Below are 20,814 nucleotides of genomic sequence, written 5' to 3'. Positions count from 1 at the left end.
AGGTGAAAAGTGAGAAATCGAAATCGTTGATGGAGTAGATATTCAAACTGGAAAGGGTGGACATCAATCATTTCCAGTTTTAATGATCACTATAGAGTAAAAACCAGTAATAGATAGCGAAAAGTGGTTTCCCGTAATCGATTAAGCGTCTGAAGAATACATTTCATCTTCTTTTTTAACTCTCAACTAAAACTAGAAGTGGCACAAATTCACTACAACTTCCAGTTCCAATATTAACCTACATAGAGAATAAGTGATAAGAGACAGGATTTCCTGGAATCAATTTAGTGTTTTAAGACTAGGCACCATCATCTCTCTTAACCCCCCTATTCAAACCAGAATCGCTTCCGGTTTTAACGTTGATAGTATCTCGAGAATAAATGTATATCCCATCCCCACTTCTCTAACCTCTCCACTAAAACACCATTATTATCACTTCCGGTTTTGATATTAATTGAGAACATGTGACGACATGGATTGTCACGGATATGGAGAAGTATTGTGTGATATATATATATATAATCTTCTAATTTTATGGGGACATACGACCTAATTCTTCCTTTGCCATTTCCTCATGAATTGAGAAAATATGTTAGATCAGGTATCAGCTGGTAGTGTAAAATGACGAGGCCCTCGTGATCTAAAGTGTGGATTGTGATTGGTTGGTTTCGAACCCGGAATGGAAGCCACGGATCCACCGACGTCGATCGTCAGTTGGTCGGTGTTTAAGGTACGTAGAGTATTTTTTTTTCACTTTGTTAAATTAAATTATCTTTTTATGTGTAAAATGGTGCGAAAGTTTGTCACAGGATATTCGTGAGTATACTCTATGTATTTGGAAAATGATTATTCAAGGATTGGCATATTTAGATACGAGCAAGTGTAAAATTTTGCTATTGATAATTTGACTGCTTAAAGACGAAAAAGAAATAGAGTTTACTGTAGGCCATGTTGCAATGGCGTTTTTGTGATAAATGTCTTCTAAGCTGTTCCATTGGGAACTGTAGAAACTGAATTTTATTAGTTTTTCAATTGTTAATATTTTTGTGTAGTGTTAGCTTTTCTTTCTTATTTTTTTATTTTTTCCTTTAATTATAATAAATTGTTGTTCTTGTTATTGGAAATACTAGGTTTGTCATTTCTAAGCAACATACTTGAACAACTGAAATAATTTTTTGATTAAGTTTAGTATATTAAAAAGTGAGAGTGAGACATTTACATTATCTGAATGCGCTACGCGGTCTTTCAATACATTACCGGCGAAAACTCTCCTTATTTTTCAGGATTATTTCCCCGGAGGTCACGTCTGTGTTTTGAAAGTTAAACTTGTACTTTTTTATTCTTTCAAGTACGGATATTGGCCCGGGGTGGTCATCCGGAAAGAAAGGGGATTAAGAGGGTTTCGTTACAAACATTATCACGGAACACAAAGCAAGCTTCTTCACGTGGTGTACACGGGATCCTGCTACTTGCTCTTGTTTCTTTGTAAATAATGAGAAGCCTCCTAGCGCCTGACACCCGAAATACCACCGCTTTGGGAAGTTCGCATCAAAAACTACCGATTCTAATATTCCAATCCTTTAACGGATGTAAATCTACACATAATTATCCTGTATATTTTAAAATTCAAAATGTAAAAGTACTTAAAATTACTAAATCATGATCAAGAAGACGTGTTTCAACCATAAAAGGAACTCCCCTCCCCTCCCCAAAAAAGAAAGTTCTAACGTTGTATTAAGTAACTACTATCCCAACAATCGTTTCACTGTCTTTCTCGTTAGCAGCATTGGATCCACACATAGAACAGACTATCAAATTACTGATTGATGAAAATCAAATTTATACCCTGAATTGCAGTACTGTTATGTAATGTTTGCCAAATAAAGGGTAAAGTTATTCGCAAGAATTAAAAAAAAAGTATTATTCATGGATAGTGTAGTAAAGGCCTTGAAATTGGCTTTCCATGCTAAACTGTTCTGAAACAGAGAAACTCAAAAATAATAAAATAATGTGCGCTTAGTACCTGTTCAACCGATGTTACATCCGCTCCTCTAAACTGGCTTCCCAGTGTCACTGCTTGAGACTGACGCACTACCTTCCTCTTCTTTGTTGGAGAATCACCTTCTTCTCCACCATCAACGTATCTGGAATATAGTTTCCCCGAGGAAAGCTACAAGGATAAAAGAATAGTTGTCAACAGGTGGTTGTAAAAACTAGTGGTGGGCACAAAAACCGGTTTTTCGGTTTTCGGTTTTTAGAAAAACCGAAACCGGTTTTTGAAAATTTTCAAAAAACCGTTTTTTTTATCGAAACCGGTTTCGGTTTTCTTCAAAACCGGTTATCGATTTTCTCCAAGACCGGTTCGGTTTTTCAGCTGATCCGGTTTCGGTTTTCTTCAAAACCGATTCCGTTTTTTTCAAAATTTGTTCTATTTCTGACCAGAATGGTGTTTCGTTGTTCTCCGGAAACCGAATCCATTTCCACAGAATAAGTCTTATGTGTTTTCGAAAAGTTTTCACCGAAACCAGTGGAGAAAACCGAAACCAGTTTCGGTGATAAACCGAACCGGTTTTGGAGAAAACCGAAATGTCGGTTTTTCGGTTTTTATAGAAACCGGTTTTGTCCATCCCTAGTAAAAACTCGCTTAACATGCAAACAAATACTACACATTTACGATTTTTTGAAAGTATTTAAAAACAAAATGATGTGATGACTTGAATGGAAACTTTTCTCTTTCTCATCTGAAGTAGAAATCGAAATTTCACAGGAAATAGTACCTGCACTCATTTTTTCCTAATTATCAATTTCGACGTCATTCTTTTCTTAGCATAATAGTCTTATGCAACTTCTGAGGAGACTCAAAATATTTCAGTGTTTTAGACACTACCTCTATCGAAAGTTGATTTTCCTATGATGGGCAAACTTTGCACACATACCTATTGGCAACAGTCCCAGTGGTTGTCCATGATATGATGGCTATAAGCTTTGACTATTGCTTTAGAACGTAATTTCTATTGTATTAGTGCGCGACAATGGTGGAGGAGTGCAACTGCAGACTGTCACCGTTTAACTATCTACTAACAGGCGGCCAGATAAATATATATGTCTTATTTAAACATCCTATTTATTTACTCTCAATGTACAACTAATCACTCTTTTTAGTTACAATTTATTTAACGACAATCTCTTTCAAAAAAATGCACAATATACACAATCTGTCTCTTCTTTTTATTCTGCATTTGTCAATGATCAACACACTTCCGCACCCCATGTACACCTATCTTCTACGACTTTTCCCCCTCTCTCTTTTAATTAACAATATCCCATGTCTAATTGCTTGGAAACCTGTATCAAGCGCCCTTCTGGTTGACAAGGACTCATTTTCATTCTCTTTTGATTTTGTGGAGGCCCCTCATCACTTTTCCCTCGGGCTCTGATGGAAGTTCCCTCCATTTATGGCTCCAAATCTCTGATTTAAGATTCATTGGTATTCATCAGCTGTATCTTCACCCACTGGCTCTCCTTACAAGGGTCTTCGGAAATTTCTCTCTCTAACTGCTCCTCCAAAATTCTCTTATCCACTTTCCACCAATATCTGGGTTCGAACTTTTAACATTTCACTAGCCCAAAAATCTCCATTCCTGAGCAGCTGACAAATGCTTAATAAATGATTTGTAGCGTTCACCCATTGTATGGACAACAGTTTTGTTACCATTTAGCCTTTCTTCAAATATGTTTTATACAACAACTTCTTAACTGTTTGTACTACCCGTCCTGAAGCTCCATCGCTCTCTGGATTAAAGGTGATGCATTTATCAATTTGATTTATCTTGTAGTACAATATTGCACAAAAGCATTCTTCGAAATGATGGCCCATTATCCGAAACAATGACCCTAGGGAATCAAAAGAAATGGAAAAATTGGATATGTGTGTTAAAGCCTCACTGCTATAAGTTAAATTAACTAGCCACATTCGGACACATTTCGAACAAACATCTACTCGCAGAAGAAATGTAAATCCAAAATAATCTAAATGGATCCTACTCGATGGAGAAACTTCGGACAACAAGACCTTATATTCCTGCTTAGGCTTGTAATTTTCCATTGTATTGCAAATTTCATATTCTTTAACCCTAGAAAGACCATGCTCGCGACAGCTACGTGAAGTACCAACGGGGGGTCAAATTTGCCCGCGCTCGATTCAAGTAATTTGCAGACCTTATTTATTGACTCATGGTTAAACTGTTGAACAAATTTCAAAACCGAGAATATTTCCAGCACTGGTAGTGTATATATACCAAAAATGCGTGAAATCACTGATATATTATACGAAAATGCTTGTTTTATTTATTAAAATATAAAGTTCAGGTTATATAAGGTTAGGCAAAAATTTAAAATTATTGAGATGTAAGTTACTCTCGTTTATATGCTGTCCCATTCATACTTTTGGCGTATTTCTGAACATTTATTTATTAGTCTTTCTCACTATATAACAAAGGATCAATATATATACTTTATATTGTGTATTCTAGACGTAAACACAGTGGTCTTTTCTAGATTTTGCCCTTAGGCCTTTGACATATGCACTGTTGTGTGTATATGTGTTACAAATAAGAAAAGTTATTTCTATGTGTCATCACCAGCATCACATTTCAAACACAAGATCTTATGGGTACTGTACAATGGGATTCACAAATAAAATGTTCACACCGTTCACATCTCGTTTTTACTTTCTTGAGATTGTCCTTTTCTTTCTTAGTCTGAGTTTCCCGAACACACAGATCACAACGTTTCCTTGAAGGAAGCTCAGTTGGGGCAATTCTTTTCCTAAATTCTTTAGGACGGACATTCCTTCCCAGAACGCTTTCCATTGCTGATACTACTGGCTTTTTGAGGCCGTCTATGTTCAAGACCCGTTCTTCAATGTACGGTTTTAAAAGAGATTCCCCAAGTTGTAGCAGAAACAGTCGTCTTCTTTCCATTTTGTTGCTATTCCATTCGGGGAAATTTAGTAGAAATAGTGTGCAGCTATTTAGAGCAGCAACATCCACGAGTGTGTAAAAAAGCGAGAGAGACCATCTTCTTGTTCCCCGCTTCGATGAATACTGTCGAACCATTTGGTCAATGATGTCCACCCCACCCTTTGTTTCATTATAGTAAATAATTATATCAGGTTTGTTGGATTCATTTGGGTTCACTTGATCGTCTTATGCTGGGTGGAAAGCATAAGTATGTTTCGTAGTGGTTTTTTCGAAGCAATATATGACACTAGCGTAACAGGTGGCTTACCGGTAGAAGGGTCAGTGAACGCAAACTTTGACGAATGTTCTGCACGATCTCTAGTGTCCTTCAGTTCATTTGGTATGCCTTTCCTATTCAGTTGGAGAGTTCCAACGACTGTCAGATTGTTGTTGGTGTATAATTCGTCAGCTAACTCAATGGAAGTATAGTATCGGTCCATTGTGATATTGTAAGTAATGTATTACTTTATATAAAAGCGATACTTACTTTCATAACCATTTGGTTATCTTATCCAATCAGAAAAATATCATGGTACTTTAGGGCCGGCTCTATGTAAGGCTAAGTGTTTATATAAAGGAAAATCCAATATAGTTTAAAAGAATTAAATTTTGGACATAAAAAATCAAAAGTAAGAAATCATCGAAAAATAAAAGAATGGGTAGCACCTATGACCAAGGGGGGGTCAAATCAGCCCGCGCAACATGTATATTTTTTTATATAAAACCACACTGCTTTAGGTGGAAAAATTCCAAAATGATCTTCTAATCAAAAGTAACAATAACAATAACAAAAAAAAATAATAATCCGTAAAGCATTTTAAGGTATTCAAATTGAACAAAAAAAGACGCGCGGGCAAAATTGACCCCCCCCCCCTTCCTTCCTTGGTATTTCTAGGGTTAACCTTTTTATATACATTCACACACAAATTAGGCCACCAAACCTCCGACATAGCAATGTTTCTGGTACGTTGTAATTTCATGTCTTCCTTATGTAGCCTTTCCATATATGTTGATCTTAAATCTCGAAGGAGTATCACATAGTTCTTAAAGAATAGCAACCCATGTCCAAATTCAAATAGGTGTCAGGTCTTGAAAAATACTCTGTTCTCCGTGTCATCCAAGATAGTCAGCAATTTCTTTGGCCATCGGTCCTTCACCCACGAAGCTACCCTCTGTAACCATCCATATCTTTCAATCTCTTATTTTTAGCTTTTCATTCGAAAGAATTAAAGTCATAACCTGACTTATATATAATGCCGATATCTTCTCTTCACTCGTTTTTTAAATACAGGAAAAGTGCTTAAAATATCTGCTATTTCCACATTTTTTAGATATACAAATTCCATGTCATAAGACGCTAACAACAGAAAGCAACGTTGGTGTCTTGGAGGAACTATCGAAGGTGGTGCATTGACTCCAAAAGTCACCTAACAGGTTGATGATCTGTCATGATTTTAAATTTCCTACCACAAGAAATGGTGGAACTTCTTCACCGTAAAGCTCACAGCTAAAGCTTCCCTCTTAAAATGGGAGAAATTTTGTTTTACTTTAGATATCTGACGCACATTCCATTGTATATAATTTACCTTTTATTTTATTAAAAAGAACCGCCCCTACTCCATGAAGGGAAGATTAGTCACTATGACTACTCTTGATCCTTATTAAAGGGATGCAGCAATTTTGCGTCTACTATCGATTCATTTACAAACTCAAACGCTTTATTGTGTTCTGCCGTCCAATTCCATCTTCTGTCTTTCTGGAATAACTGGAATGTTCATGCAAAGAGAAGGTAAGTGCAGGTACATATACAAATATATTAATTCTAAGGATTGCAGTCGTGATTCGGACTTACGTTGTTCTGCTTCTAAAATAGGTTTTAGTTTACTTTTAAGTGGTTTTATGCGTTGGTCACCTATTTTATATTTTAAATAAGAAATCTACCTTCTGAAGAACGAACTCTTTTCCCAATTTACTTTAACAATATAAGCTTGGAATTTATCTAGCCTTTGTCCGCACCTCACATTCTTGCAAATTTTCTCCCTAAATGATCATAATATCTAAGTACGCAACGGTTCCTTGACAATTAGCCAGAAGAGAGTAAATGAATTTCTGGAAAATATGCGAGGTACAATTTAACCTGCGATCAGTCCCGCCGTTAGAAAAAAATCTAACAATAATAATACACTTTTAGCTATAACTTTTTTTCTCTTTTTCTTCACTGAAATCATTTATAAAATTCTTAAAAATAGAGCCCTGGAGGAAAACTACAAGGCATCTCTGCAACACTTCAGAAATAGTGAAAACATGCGTGCCCAGAATTATTAAGTATCTTGGTTTAATAAAGATAAATTGGTGTGTTAGAAAAAATCTATACACGCGACCGATGGCGTTACTCCATAAGGCGCGACTGATCGCAGGTTAAGCCGATCGTTTCCTTAAATACTTTGCTTTTTATTCTAAAGTTACGGCAGAGGTGTCAATATATGAATAGTGGAAATAACAATGATCCATTTTCCGATATCGAACAGTTACTACCACACAAGCATATACGGTTGGCGTTGAAAGATTTTTTTTCCTAGTTTGCTTTTATTCAGTCATCGCTAATAAACCGTTCGGGAACCTAAAAGGCAGCTAAGCTGCTTTTTTTTTTTTTCAATAACAAACATAACGCTGATAGCTGCATACATGCCATGTACGACTAATTAACTGTTTGAGCTTTAATAAAGTTTATTATTATTATTATTATTATTATTATTATTATTATTATTATTATTATTATTATTATTATTATTATTATAAGTTAAAAGCACTTCGCGAGTAGTAGTTCAAAGGGACGGAGTAAAGTATAATAATCATAATTTTTAGTTTCTATTAGTATCAATGACTCAGTATTCTTCTATGTATTATATTAGGTCGATGCATAAGTTCGTGTAGTATTCTTTTGGGTTGGAAACAATGCGGCGTGAAACGATTGTTTATCGTTATTCCGTTGTTTTACAGTAGTTTGGAGTTTGTGTGTTGTAAAACACAGGTTTGGTTGATTGTGAACGAATTATTGTATATATTTCAGACAAACTAATATGGAATGTCAAGTTTTCATTTGATCATTTCCGTGACATTTTATTCCCCGGACCTTGCCCCTTCAGATTTTCATTTTTTCATCTTTTCCGCTCTCTCTCTAACCACATTCAGGGGCGAGTGTTTCATAATGAAGCTTCTCTTGACCAATGACTAACAAATTTCTTCCAGTCAAAACCAAAACAGTTCTACAGACGAGGCATTGAACTGCTACTTGAACGTTGGCAAACGGTCATAGATAGTGGAGGTGAATACATCACTGAGAGATTGTGAGTTATATGTGAGTAACATGCAATGTATTGTTACACACGTAGAATATGTTAATGTTTTGTCTTTGTATTTGAATTAACAAAACAGCAGAATAAAAATAAAATATAAGAACCGCCCGAACTTATGCATCGACCCAATAATATACATTGCGACAAAACATAACCAATTTTTTCCTCGAAGGTCAAGATCTAAGGGTTTACTTGTCCCTACCATAAATCCTTCATTGTAACTAGATTTCGGCGTTGCCGCACCAACTCAGGTAGAACTGTATAAAGCTCCCAGTATGGCTAACCCCATTACGGTTATCATAGTAGCCCGAGTCCGTGCAGATTTCTAAACACATTACCCCACAGAAATGAGTGCCATAAGTCCAGGCCTTCTAAAGGCTGTTGCGCCAGGAATTTAGTTATCATTATTATTATTGCTAATAATAATATGTAATATTAGTAATAGGCTTAATAAAGATTCTGTCCATCTGCTCTGCTTGTAAGTATATTATTTCTAACTTTAAGATATACAGGTCAATATATAATTGATCACTCTTTCTAATCTGATTCTTCACGTGTATAAAAACTGGACAAACTACAAATTAGGATACTATACACAGGAAATTAATAATGATAGCTTTATTACTCAGATATTAACCTGCATACATTAATACATATGAGGATCTAGGTACTTAATAGAATGCTTTTTAATCATCTTTTTTTTAAAAGAAAAAAGTTTTAAATTGTCATTATAGACAGATGGTCTGTCGAATAATAATAATAATAATAATAATAATAATAATAATAATAATAATAATAATAATAATAATAATAATAATAATAATGCTATTTATAAAAGACTAACATTAGTGCCTCACGCTAACTCCTAATAGTAAATCACGTTGATGCTCATTGCAATAATATAATGCAATAATTTAGATTTGAGCATTTATATTTATGTATCCGCAAGTTCGTTGGTCGGTTAACTAAAAAAAAGTGAATGCAAACAATTAGAGCTCTTAAGTATTGACTTTAACCTATAATTAGTGCTTGAACTTTTCGGGTAAGCTGTACCCGCCCGATACCCATTGCGTTTGGTTTACTCGATCCTTAGACCTGATAAACTCGTTTGACCCGTGTTTGTCCTGTTTGGACCGTTTGACCCGATAGACTCGTTATGAGTTCGTACATGATAATTAGAACAATTTGTGTTATGATAATAAAGTGAAACAACACATCATTTACAATAATGACACGGGATTATCAGGTCATCCCTATTCATACGGTTCAATCGGGCAAACCCGATTCATAGGGTAAAAATACAATATCGGTCCAACGTGCGGTCCAGGATCTATTCTACTTTCCGAGCATTACCGAAAATGCACAGTAGCCCGAAACGGCTCGGACGTAAAAACTATCATATTATTATTATTATTATTATTATTATTATTATTATTATTATTATTATTATTATTATTATTATTATTATTATTATTATTATTATTATTATTATTATATTAATAGGAGAGAAAATTACTTGTTGAATGACGTGTACGTATTTTATCCTTATTTTAAATGGTTATTCTGGTTTTATGTATCTGCTTATTGGTTTGCAACACTCAGAAAAAATAGTTCGAGACTTCATTGTTTACCCTGGCGACAGGAAGAGCGGCTAAGCTTTTGTAATACCGGCAACATCCAACTGGTTGACAAACCGCACGTGGCCGCTAACAACCATATGACAGTTTTACTGCTGATAAGAAAACTTGGTTTAGCTTTGAAAACCACTATAATGTACTTATTATGTTACTCTCAACATGGCTACAAACGATCATTATTAAACAGAATTTCATTTGAAATATGCTGATTTCTATTACAGCAAGTGAATTATACTGCCACTACTACCCATTTGTGTTCTTAATGAGAGTGTCATAACGCATTTTTTATATATATATATACAAAATTTACTTATTTAAGCAGTACTCTGTGAATATGAGGTATTGCTTTTTGGCATTCTCTCTCCTTTAAAGTACGAACGTCAGTTAGCACATTGGCTTAATTTACAATTTACAATATAAGAAGGTTAGTAAAAGTAATAAGGAGGACAAAAGTTCAATTCTGCCTACTACTCCTGTATGTAGAAGAAATGTATTTGGTATTCTAATACAAATATTTAAAAATATATATATATTAACATAAATACTACACTTTAAACAAGTTTTCAATATAAACAAAGAATACCGATTTAAAACAAAAGAGACCGGTTTAAATCAAATAAGCCATGATTTTTGGTTTTATTACACAAATCTTTTTTTTTCTTTCTTTTTTCACAACGTTGCTGTCGTAACACTGTTTCAACTATTCCTTCATACAATGGCTAAGTTGTATATGCAAGAGTATCCTTTTAAATATTGGTTGAGTTCTGGTACGATTTTACTGCTACAAGAACATCAATGACTTCGGGTCCTGCTAGAGATTACGCAGATAACACGCTATGTGCGACTCTCAGCACACAATCAAAATTCTATACCTCGATTAACCTTCTGTGAAGCCAATGAATACATCGTGACATCAAAAATACGACATCTTACTCTGTAACGCCTCCTGTATTTGTTAAAGCACTGATTAAACTTCTTTAGCTAAGCATTTTCAAATTCTCGGTTGCGTGTGTATGCATTCTACAGTAATAAATTCGTATATGTTCACTTCTTCTTCTTCTTCTTCTTCTTCTTATTCTTATTCTTATTCTTATTATTATTATTATTATTATTATACTTTTAAACTATGCTATGCATAAATGTCAGAAGTCTTATAGAAAGGCTATGTTTGTCTATCCGTCTGATGTCTGTGGACAGGTATCAGAGCAAAAAGGCACAAGTAGTTTCTTGCAATCGATTTAGCGTCCCAAGAATAGGTTCCATTTCCTCTATTAACCCTCTATTCAAAGCTGAAGTAGTTGAAATTGGTCATATCCGGTTTCAATGTTTTTCGAATGGAAACGGTAGAAGATATCAAGAAGCATTATACATACATATATATATATATATATATAGAGAGAGAGAGAGAGAGAGAGAGAGAGAGAGAGCGAGAAAGAGAGAGAGAGATAAATGACTCAACGTCTCGAAACAACTAACCGCAACTCTACTACACCAGAAGTGGTTTGATTTTACTATTACTTCGGTCTTTAATACCCATTTCCATAGAACTGAAAGAGTTGAAGATATCGAGAAGCAGATATCTGCAATCGATTCAGTATCCCAACAACAAGCTTCATCTCCGCCGTTAAATCTCTACTTAAACCAGAAGCGATAAAAGTAAACCATCAACGTTTTTCACCTTAGAACGAAAACGGTAGCAGACATGGAGAAGCGGATTTTTGCAAATAATCAGCGTCTCAAAACAACATACCATGTGTAAACGCAACACTCTACCAAAACCAGAAGTGGTTTAAATTTACTATTACTCCTGTTTCAACACTACTTTTTATAGAGCAAAAACGAGATATCTAGACACAGTTTCTCAATCGATTCAGTATCCCATGAGTAGCCTCCATTTCCTTCGTTAACCCTCTATACCGAAAAACGTGGAAATCAACCATTCCCGGTATCAACGTTTATCGCCGTAGAACGAAAACGGTAACAGATATGGAGGAGCTGTTTTTTTGTAAACGATTCAGCGTCTGAAGATAATATATAATGACTACCGCAACATTCTACCGAAACTGCAAGTGATTCAAATTTGGTATTGCTTCCGGTTTCAAGGCTCATATTTCTCCATTAACCCCATATTCAAACCAGAAGTAGTGGAAATCAAACATTTCCTTTTTCAACGTTTATTGCCATACAACAAACACGGTAACAGATAGCGAGAAGCGGTTTCTTGCAATCGGTTCAGTGTCTCGACAGAACATGTTACTACCACTAGTAATACTCTACCAAAACCGGAAACTGTTGAAATTTGGTAAAAACTCCGGATTCAATCTTGATTTCCATACAGCAGAAACGCAAAAAAATATATATCTATCGAAAAACGGTTTTTCGCAATCGACTCAGCATCCTAAGAATGGATTCCATCTCCTCCGTCAACCTTATATTCAAACTGGAAGTGGTAAAAATCAATCATTTCCCGTTTCAAGATTGGTCGCCTTGGAGGAAAATCTACAATGGATAGAGGGAATCGGTTTCTTGGGATCGATTCAGCGTCACAACAGAACATAGTAACACCAGCCATAACATCTACCACAACAGGTTAAAATTTACTATTCTTCCAGTTTCAAATACTTAGCAAAAATAGTTGAGAGTTAGTGAGTCATGGGTTTTAGATACGGATTCAGAGTCCGAGGAACAGGTTCTATCTCTGAATTTATTCCGCTATTGTAACCAATACTTATAGATATACTACTTCCAGTTTGAACGTCTACCGTAGTTTAACAGTATGAAACGAAACTAACTTGCTTTATTATTATTATTATTATTATTATTATTATTATTATTATTATTATTATTATTATTATTATTACTATTATTATTATTATTATTATTACGACTTAGGCAACTAAGGATTACGTAAAATAATTCACGAAATACTTCCTTTCTTCTTTTTTTCCTTCCAATATTGTTTCAATCTTCGCCTATGTTGTTCTCTTTGTTCTTTTGTCTATACTGCTCCCATTTTGTTCTTAGCATTTTTCTTGAAACTCTTAAATGTTTTTACTTTCTCCCTGAAACCTTTTCTACTATATATTTCTTCCTCATTTATCCCTATTTTCCTTATGTCTGATACTTACATATAGGAACTATCTTTGAACCAATTTATTTATGTTTTATGATTTTGGGTGAAACAGCTGAAAATTTATTTGGTTAATCTTTTGTTGTCCATCCTCTTTATATGTCCACAGAATGATATCTTCTCTTCCTCATCGTGGACACAATTCTACCTGTTTTGTTTATATTTCTTCATTATTTGTCAATTTCCACATTCCATTTTCATATTTTGGTTCCATAATTTTTATTATTAACAATAAGAAGTCACTATACTTCACATTAAAGGCCTGACTTTACTCAAGCACAAACTTTGAAAAATAACAATATTAAGATTAGACTTTTCATTTATTTACTAATTTACTTCTTTAAAGTATTCATTTTAACGTGTAAGCCCGTGTATCTACATAGCGATTCTCAAATGTTCTATTCGAATGAAAGTAGCTTCGTACTAACCTTTCGCAACTGAGTGAACTCTTCAGTTGTTAGACAATCCTTCCATGATTTATCATATCGCACTTTATCAACTCGAGGGAACCGCAGGGTATACCCCGTCTTATATCCATCGCCTTCCACAATTTCTGTTGCTTTTACCTGCATAGATACAAAATAGCATCAATAATAATAGAAAGACATTTAACAACAGATGAATGATTATATTAAATATAGAATTATAAAGTTGTTTCTTTTCGTACCGAACTCACTCTTAAAATATAATGTAATCATTAAATAAGTCACAAAAGGGAAAAAAAGGCGCAACAGCCCTAAGGTATCACGTTTACTGGCCGCCTTGTGCTACTCACGTCTTCAGAGTGATGTACGATCAGCATGTCGGTTTTTCTCGTCGTTAATGCTGGCTTTCTAGACTGCAATTCGTTACTTCTTTCTTTGAAGTAGCTCCCAATTGACCTCACGACGTTGGATGGGTGCCACACTATCAACAATACCTGAATACGAACGGCAACCCATCCTTCCTCTGACTAGCTCCATCACTGCTTGACTGTGTTGATCTATCGAGAACCGGTATTCCAGTACGGCTAGGGAGCTGGCATTCATATAATCATTTAAACGAGCAAAATAAATCCACGTAAATAAATAAAGAAGATCAAAGGAAACGTAAGATTTATCAAGACTTCTGTGGATAGTAATACTCACGGATAGTAGTTCTGTGAATAGTAATAATACATTTTATATGCACTTAATACCAGAAAGTATGGAATAACGCTAAAATATGACCGCTGGAATGGAGAGAGTCGAATCATGTTCATCTGCGTGGTGGGCGGATATTCTACAAATTATTGACGATTTTTCTTTTCTTTTTCCTTTCGTTTTCTTCTTTTCTTCTACAGAGTTTCATACCTAGTAGTATTAAGTAAATAACATAATTTAAAAATGCGTATGTACTGTACCTTAAAACAGTGGTTTTCAACCTTTTGACACTTGCGGACCGACAAAAGACAGGATAAATTGTGGCGGACCGGCAAAGTAGAAAACTATACTTCTTTTAAACTCACGTTTCATTTTTATCATTTATTGATAAATTACGATTTGAAAATTTTATATTGTATACTTAGATCTGCGTTTTACTGTCAAATGTTACTGGACTCAATGCGACATCTGCTGCTCTTTATTTGCCAAAATCTTGTGGATGCGTGGGTCCAATGTAAATACTGTAAGACGTAGAGCGGCATCAACGTCCATTCGGTTCCTATATTTTGTCTTAATTGCACATGCAGCAGAGAAAGTTAATTCGAATGAGACTCACAGACAACCAAAATTGATTCAGTGCATTGTTTTTGAATCTGGAGTTGAGAGTTACATCTGAAGATAGTTCAGCTAAACTTTCGTTCTCCTTAAGGGTGAGCCTCGTAAAATAATCAATTATCCAAATATTCCGTTGCCGAGGATCCTCTTTCTGAGCCGTAAGATAGTAGTGATTGAAGTTTTCAATCAACGTGCTGAGATGTTGGTATATAACAGTCAATACACTTTCTTAATTCATGTCAGTAGCAATCAGGAATTCTTGGAGAAGAGGGAACATCTTCAAGCTATTTTCTTGCAAACGTTGTCTCGAAAGAGCATTTTTTTTTCTTAAATCCATCTATTTTATTCCAAAGAGTAAATACATTTGTCGTAGTTCCCTGAAGAGATAAATTTACGTCATTAAGAATAGAAAAAAATGTCAGCTAAATGAAATCTTTGAAATCTTTGAGTTTTACGTCCCACGGTTATGCCGGTTAGGCTAAAGGAGACGGTGATGATGAGTAATGAATGAAATGGTGGAATGAAGAAAGTGGGAGGAAACGGGAGAACCCCGAGAAAACCGACGCACGCGGTGTTTGTCCACCACAAAGTTCACTTGGCGGGGGCTGGGTTCGAACCCGGGACCCCAAGCACCAGAGGTGAACGCTCTACCACTGAGCCACCGCGGCCCCCAAAAATGTCAGCTAAGTACGTAAGTTTAGTTAACCATTCTTCATCAAAGAAGAGACATGCCGAGATTGATTTTTAATCTGGAAGAAATTGCATCACCCCTTCTCGCAATTCGAAAAGGCAAGATAGAACTTTCCCCCTCGATAACCATCTCACTTCAGCATGAAATAGTGAATGCTGATGTTTCACGCCTGTAGATAGAGAAAGCAATTCGAAGAGTCTGGAATTGAGGGCACGGCCAAGAATTTCATTTACGATCGCGTCGTTCAGGAGTACAATAAAGTCAGCTGAAAGTTTTTCTGCTGTTAGCTGTTCTCTGTGAATCATGCAGTGCGTGTTAAGATGTCTGCATGTTCAACACTTTTTATTTTCGCTACTATACCTGAGCGGTACCCAGTCACGCACGCTGCGCCAAACCCGTTTTTTGTTTGTTTGTTTGTTTACATAATTTTCTCTATGTAATTATATCAAATATGATAGAAATAAGTTTGTTTAGCCTTTGTGTTATTATGCAACAACCGCGTTATGCTTGAAGGGGTCACAAGCTTAAAGCGGAATCCAAACCGCTTCTCGCTTTACATTCGAGAGAAATTGTCCGCCATTTGAACTCGAAACTGGGACTAATTGGTCACAAATGCGATACGTCTGCCGACTCACTCACGAAGGACTCCTGATAAAAATACGTTGTACTGATCTTTACATACTTGTTAATATAATTGTCAAGAGTTATAACCGCTACCAGGTTATAGAAGTATTTTTTTGTGGACGCCCTGTATATTTCGTGAAGACAGTGATTATTATTTTCGATTTGTGCTTTATTCTGCAACGCATATAAGTTCTTTCTTTGGTGGGAATTGCTTCTTTCCCACACAATTGGACAAAGAAGTCTTTCATCGTTTTTTCATATATATATTTAAAACGTTGCTTTTAGTGAGAACATTTCAGTTAGTGACTAACCATTTCAGTGTTTCTCCCTGACTCATTATATACACAGTATATATTCTATAGTTATTGGGAACTGAATTAAGTGCTTTCTTTAATCGCTTATGGAAACATTATAATAGATTAGAGAAATATGGGCTGACCAGATGTCCCAATAGCCGAAGTGGCACCAACTGCGTTGTATCCCAGCCCGTTATCTGTACTTTCTCACGCCAGTGTTATCGCCGTGTCTAGTGCATTATGGGCAGTTGACTAAAATTAACAGAAATTGTTTTCTATATTCTGTTTGTATGTGCATACAGGTGAGTTAACTGAGTAATTTTTGAAATGAACTGCCAACACTTTTCTGTTGACCATCGCAATCCGTAGCTTGAGCTTGGAAGCTCAGGGAGTTTGACTCCAGGTCTGGAAGATGCAACCACGCATCTCGCGTTGAACTTCAAACATAAGTTGTGTTAAGGGGCACAAGCTATTTAGCCGATGAAGGACGATTTCTTGCGGCTAGCCCCAATCAGTGAAATCCTAGGTCCTCAGACCTTGTGCGTTTAAAAAGTTATATACGCGCCCTCCAATATCAGAATTCAACTGTGAAGACCTTCTTTTCGTTTATTTACTCAAGATTTACTTTTACGCTGCAGGACTGTTCAGCGTAACAACTGGGTTCATCGTGGGACGATCCAGACAACTTTTCCCCAGTGCGAATCCCCCAAGTGTGTTCATGGTGTGAGCAAAGTGTTTCTAGTGATACCTGAATTATAATCATATATATATAGAAAGGGCTATATTTCCCGTAAAGGGCAAAACGTAATTTCAGCGACAAAATTTATTAGTGTCCAGTGTTGTATTCATTTCTCTTCGTTATTTTTTTTTCAAAATAGTGTTCTAATAAATAAGTATAGTGTCAATTAATCCAGTGTGTTTTCGTTGTGTGTATGAGTGATGTCTGTGTGCGTTATGGTCTGGATGACCGTCTGATCGTCCGTGAGGTTTTCGAGACGAGACACCCGAACCTCTCGGCGCCTAATGCTCATCTCATTATTGAGACCGACGAGCTTTGTGGGAAACAGTTTGTAACCTTTCTTGGAGAGGTCTTCGTCGTCCTGTCCAGGTAAGTTAAAGTATCAGGAGTATACTTATTGGTAATACCACGAGCCGAGGACAGCGATCAGATCAGAACTACAGATGGTTACAAATAAATGGCCGCCCGAACAGAGACATGAACACTCAGGCGGTTACAAATAAATGTTCGCCCGAACATGGACCACGAACTCAGGATGGTTACAAATAAATGACGCCCGAACTACCGACCCGAATCGAGACCGTTGGTGCTCGAATACTCATAAGATAAATATTTTAATATATCATTTCTCTTTCAGCTTAGTACCAGTAATCTGAAAAAAAAAAAAAAAAACTTCTCTTTTAGGTGATTTTAATCATAGCTTGTGACATTATATTTTATTCTAATTGTATGTTTTTTCAAGTTTATTTTTGTCTAAGATGGCACAGGAAGTAGATATTATAACTAGAATGAGTTCACTTCTCGAAGAATCGATGAGAGACAATAAAAAGAATTTTGCTCAATTTAAAGAGAATTTTGATAGATTAGAACAAAAAGTAGATAAAAACGAAGAGAATTTTGCTAGATTAGAACAGGGAAATAAAGAGAATATTGATAGATTAGAAAAAGAGCTAAAGAGTGAGTTAGGTCAGAAGTTAGACGCTGTGCAAAGGGAATGTCGCGAAAATAACCAAAGATTAGAACAAAGTATTAGGAATGTGGAGGCCGAAAGTAAACGTAGGTACGAAATCCTCGAACAAAAGTACGATGGCATAACACTGAAGATTCATGACCAGCTTCACGAAGTCAGTCATAGTACTAAACAGGCAATCGAACTCGCCACACAGACCAGCGTCGAAGTTAGGCAACAGACTGAAGAAACATGCCATCGTGTAGAACAAATAGAAACAAAAGTCTGTAAAATTCAGAATCATTTAGGAGGCTTGCACGATTACACACAATCCCTCCAAGGGCAGTTGGAATCAGCCCGAGATGTGTGTCAGGCTAATAAGGAACGCTGCGTTAGTTTACATATAGATACAATCGATAAATTAGATGAGATGCATGACCGTATTGAGGAAATTTCTGAACGCGTAGAAAGGCAAGGTAAAGACATTAAAATGGTATATGAAGAGGCGAAACTGATAGATTACAATATGAAGGTAAAAAATGAATCTAACGCAGAATGTCGCGCCGAAATACGGGCAATAGATAAGAACATAAAAGAAATTAGACGTGATATGGTAGAGCTCGCCCAGAGAGTAGAAAGTAACGAAAATAGAGCGTCAGAATTCGAACCCCGAGTAGAAGCAGATACTCCTAGACAAGTTAGAAATAGGCACTACAGTGATTCGGCTTATTCGGAGTGTAAGAACACCAGTAGTAGTGACAGTGCAAGTGATGATTCAGAAATCAAGGTTGTATGTGACCGAAGGCGCAAGCGCGACAAAAATGTTACTTTCACTAATCGCCAGAGAAAAAATACGAAATTAAAAGACGATGTCATGCTTAAGGAAATACAGTGTTTTCCTAAATTTCAGGGTGATCCTTCCAGTGAATCAATTCACAATTATTTGCAAAAGCTAGAGCTTACAGCTCAATTAGCCAACCTATCTGATAAAGCTCTGTTTAAACTCATTCCACATTTGTTGCAAGGAGTTTCGTTAAGTTGGTACAATATCAGGAAAGACGACTTTACTAACTATGAGCAAATAAAACAAGCACTTATTGAAGCTTTCGCGGGAAAAGCCACAGTACAACACAGGCTATCAACCTGTAAGAGTACTAGGTTCGATCCCAAGGTACATAGTTCCGTACACGATTTCGCGCTAGATCAATTCAATAAACTTCGTGAATTGACACCGCAATTGCCTGAATTTCTCATACTTACAGATGTAATACAGACTTTGCCTAATAGATTCAAAACTGAACTCTTTCTTCATTCATGTAATAATATCAGGGAGTTTTTGGCCGCAATTCAAAAATTAGAAACTTTACAGGCTCAGCAAAGTCGTAGAGAAGAAAGATACAAGCAGGGTAATAATTATAATGGTAATCAAAATTTCGGTTTCCAAAGTAACCAACGAAATTTTTCGTATAATAAGAATAATAATCAAAGGTACCAGGATCAGCGTGTAAATAATATGAGAATTGATAGGAATCAGAACCGAGGTCGTGCGCGACGTGACCATAGTAGAAATAATAGGAACCGACCCTTGAGATCACGTGATCAGAGAAATAGTGAGGAACGGAACAGGAATCGCAACTCGCGCGATAATTCTAAGACTAGACCTGAACGAAAGAACAATAATTCTAGGGATCGGCGAAACAATAGTACCAATAATGAAAGGAGGAATAATAATAGTAGAAATAACAACAATAGGCAAAATCATAACAATAGGAACAACTCAAACCGGTCAAACCGACGTAATGAATGGAATTCTGGCCACTCGGAAAACAATTAGAAGGCGGTACTGAGGACCGGGTACCGGCCAACACATACTATCCCACTGTAGGTCCAACTAAGCATTTTCTGGTATCGCATACTCACATTTGTAGTGTAAATAATCCGGATTTAGCTAGAAGTGACTGTGAATCGGACACAGACTGTCTAGACCATTATATCAATGCGCAACCCAACCCTATCTCTGCTAAACTTAAAGTTTTAGTTTGTAATACTGAAGTTGAATGTCTGGCGGATACAGGCTCCGATACATGCCTCATGTCTTTAGCGCTTTGGAAACGCATTAGCGCAGATGTGACGTCACCCAAACTCACTCCAGCTGATGATGTACTTTTAGTGGATTTCAGTGGGTCAACCAGAAGAAAAGTAAGAGGTTACACATTGGTCACTATTCAAATTGATAACATTTCTGTTTATGTAAAAGTTTATGTTACAGAATCTCTTAATCAGGATCTCATTTTAGGACTTGATGCACTTACTGCTTTGAGAAGCCAAATTAATCTTTCGGATGGTACGATTTCCATGGAATATAATAATTTGAAAACCATTATTAATCTTTTACCAGAAAATTTTGACTTTCAGGAAATCTCCGAAGACGAAGAGAGAGATACGATAGATAACAATTTTTCTATTTCAGCTGCCACTTTTGTAAAACAATGTGCTACAGACGAGCAGATTAGAGATGCTGTTAACCGCACTTTTAATTTAAACCACCGACAGAAAAGGCAATTATACTCTCTTTTGTCACAATATAGGGATATTTTTACGAATTATCCAGGTCTCTGTAAAGACTTTGTTTATG

At 36.0% G+C, this 20,814-nt stretch overlaps 1 protein-coding gene across 5 annotated transcripts in view; it reads right to left on the bottom strand.

The window, feature by feature from the left end:
• The window catches only part of DNAlig4 (DNA ligase 4), a 201,063-nt gene that overhangs the window by 46,918 nt on the left and 133,331 nt on the right, over nt 1-20,814 (bottom strand). For all 5 annotated transcript variants that reach the window (XM_081743176.1, XM_081743173.1, XM_081743172.1 and 2 more), the window contains 2 exons: nt 13,573-13,710; nt 2,024-2,170 (listed from right to left, as the gene is read on the bottom strand). In XM_081743176.1, the coding sequence (XP_081599302.1) occupies nt 2,024-2,170; nt 13,573-13,710 (285 nt within the window). The remainder of the gene's footprint in view (nt 1-2,023; nt 2,171-13,572; nt 13,711-20,814) is intronic.

This window comes from Thermobia domestica, chromosome 16 (assembly GCF_964235325.1).
Source record: "Thermobia domestica chromosome 16, izTheDome1.hap1.1, whole genome shotgun sequence".
Classification (NCBI taxonomy): Eukaryota; Metazoa; Arthropoda; class Insecta; order Zygentoma; family Lepismatidae; genus Thermobia; species Thermobia domestica.
This window is presented reverse-complemented; position numbering and strand designations above follow the sequence as displayed.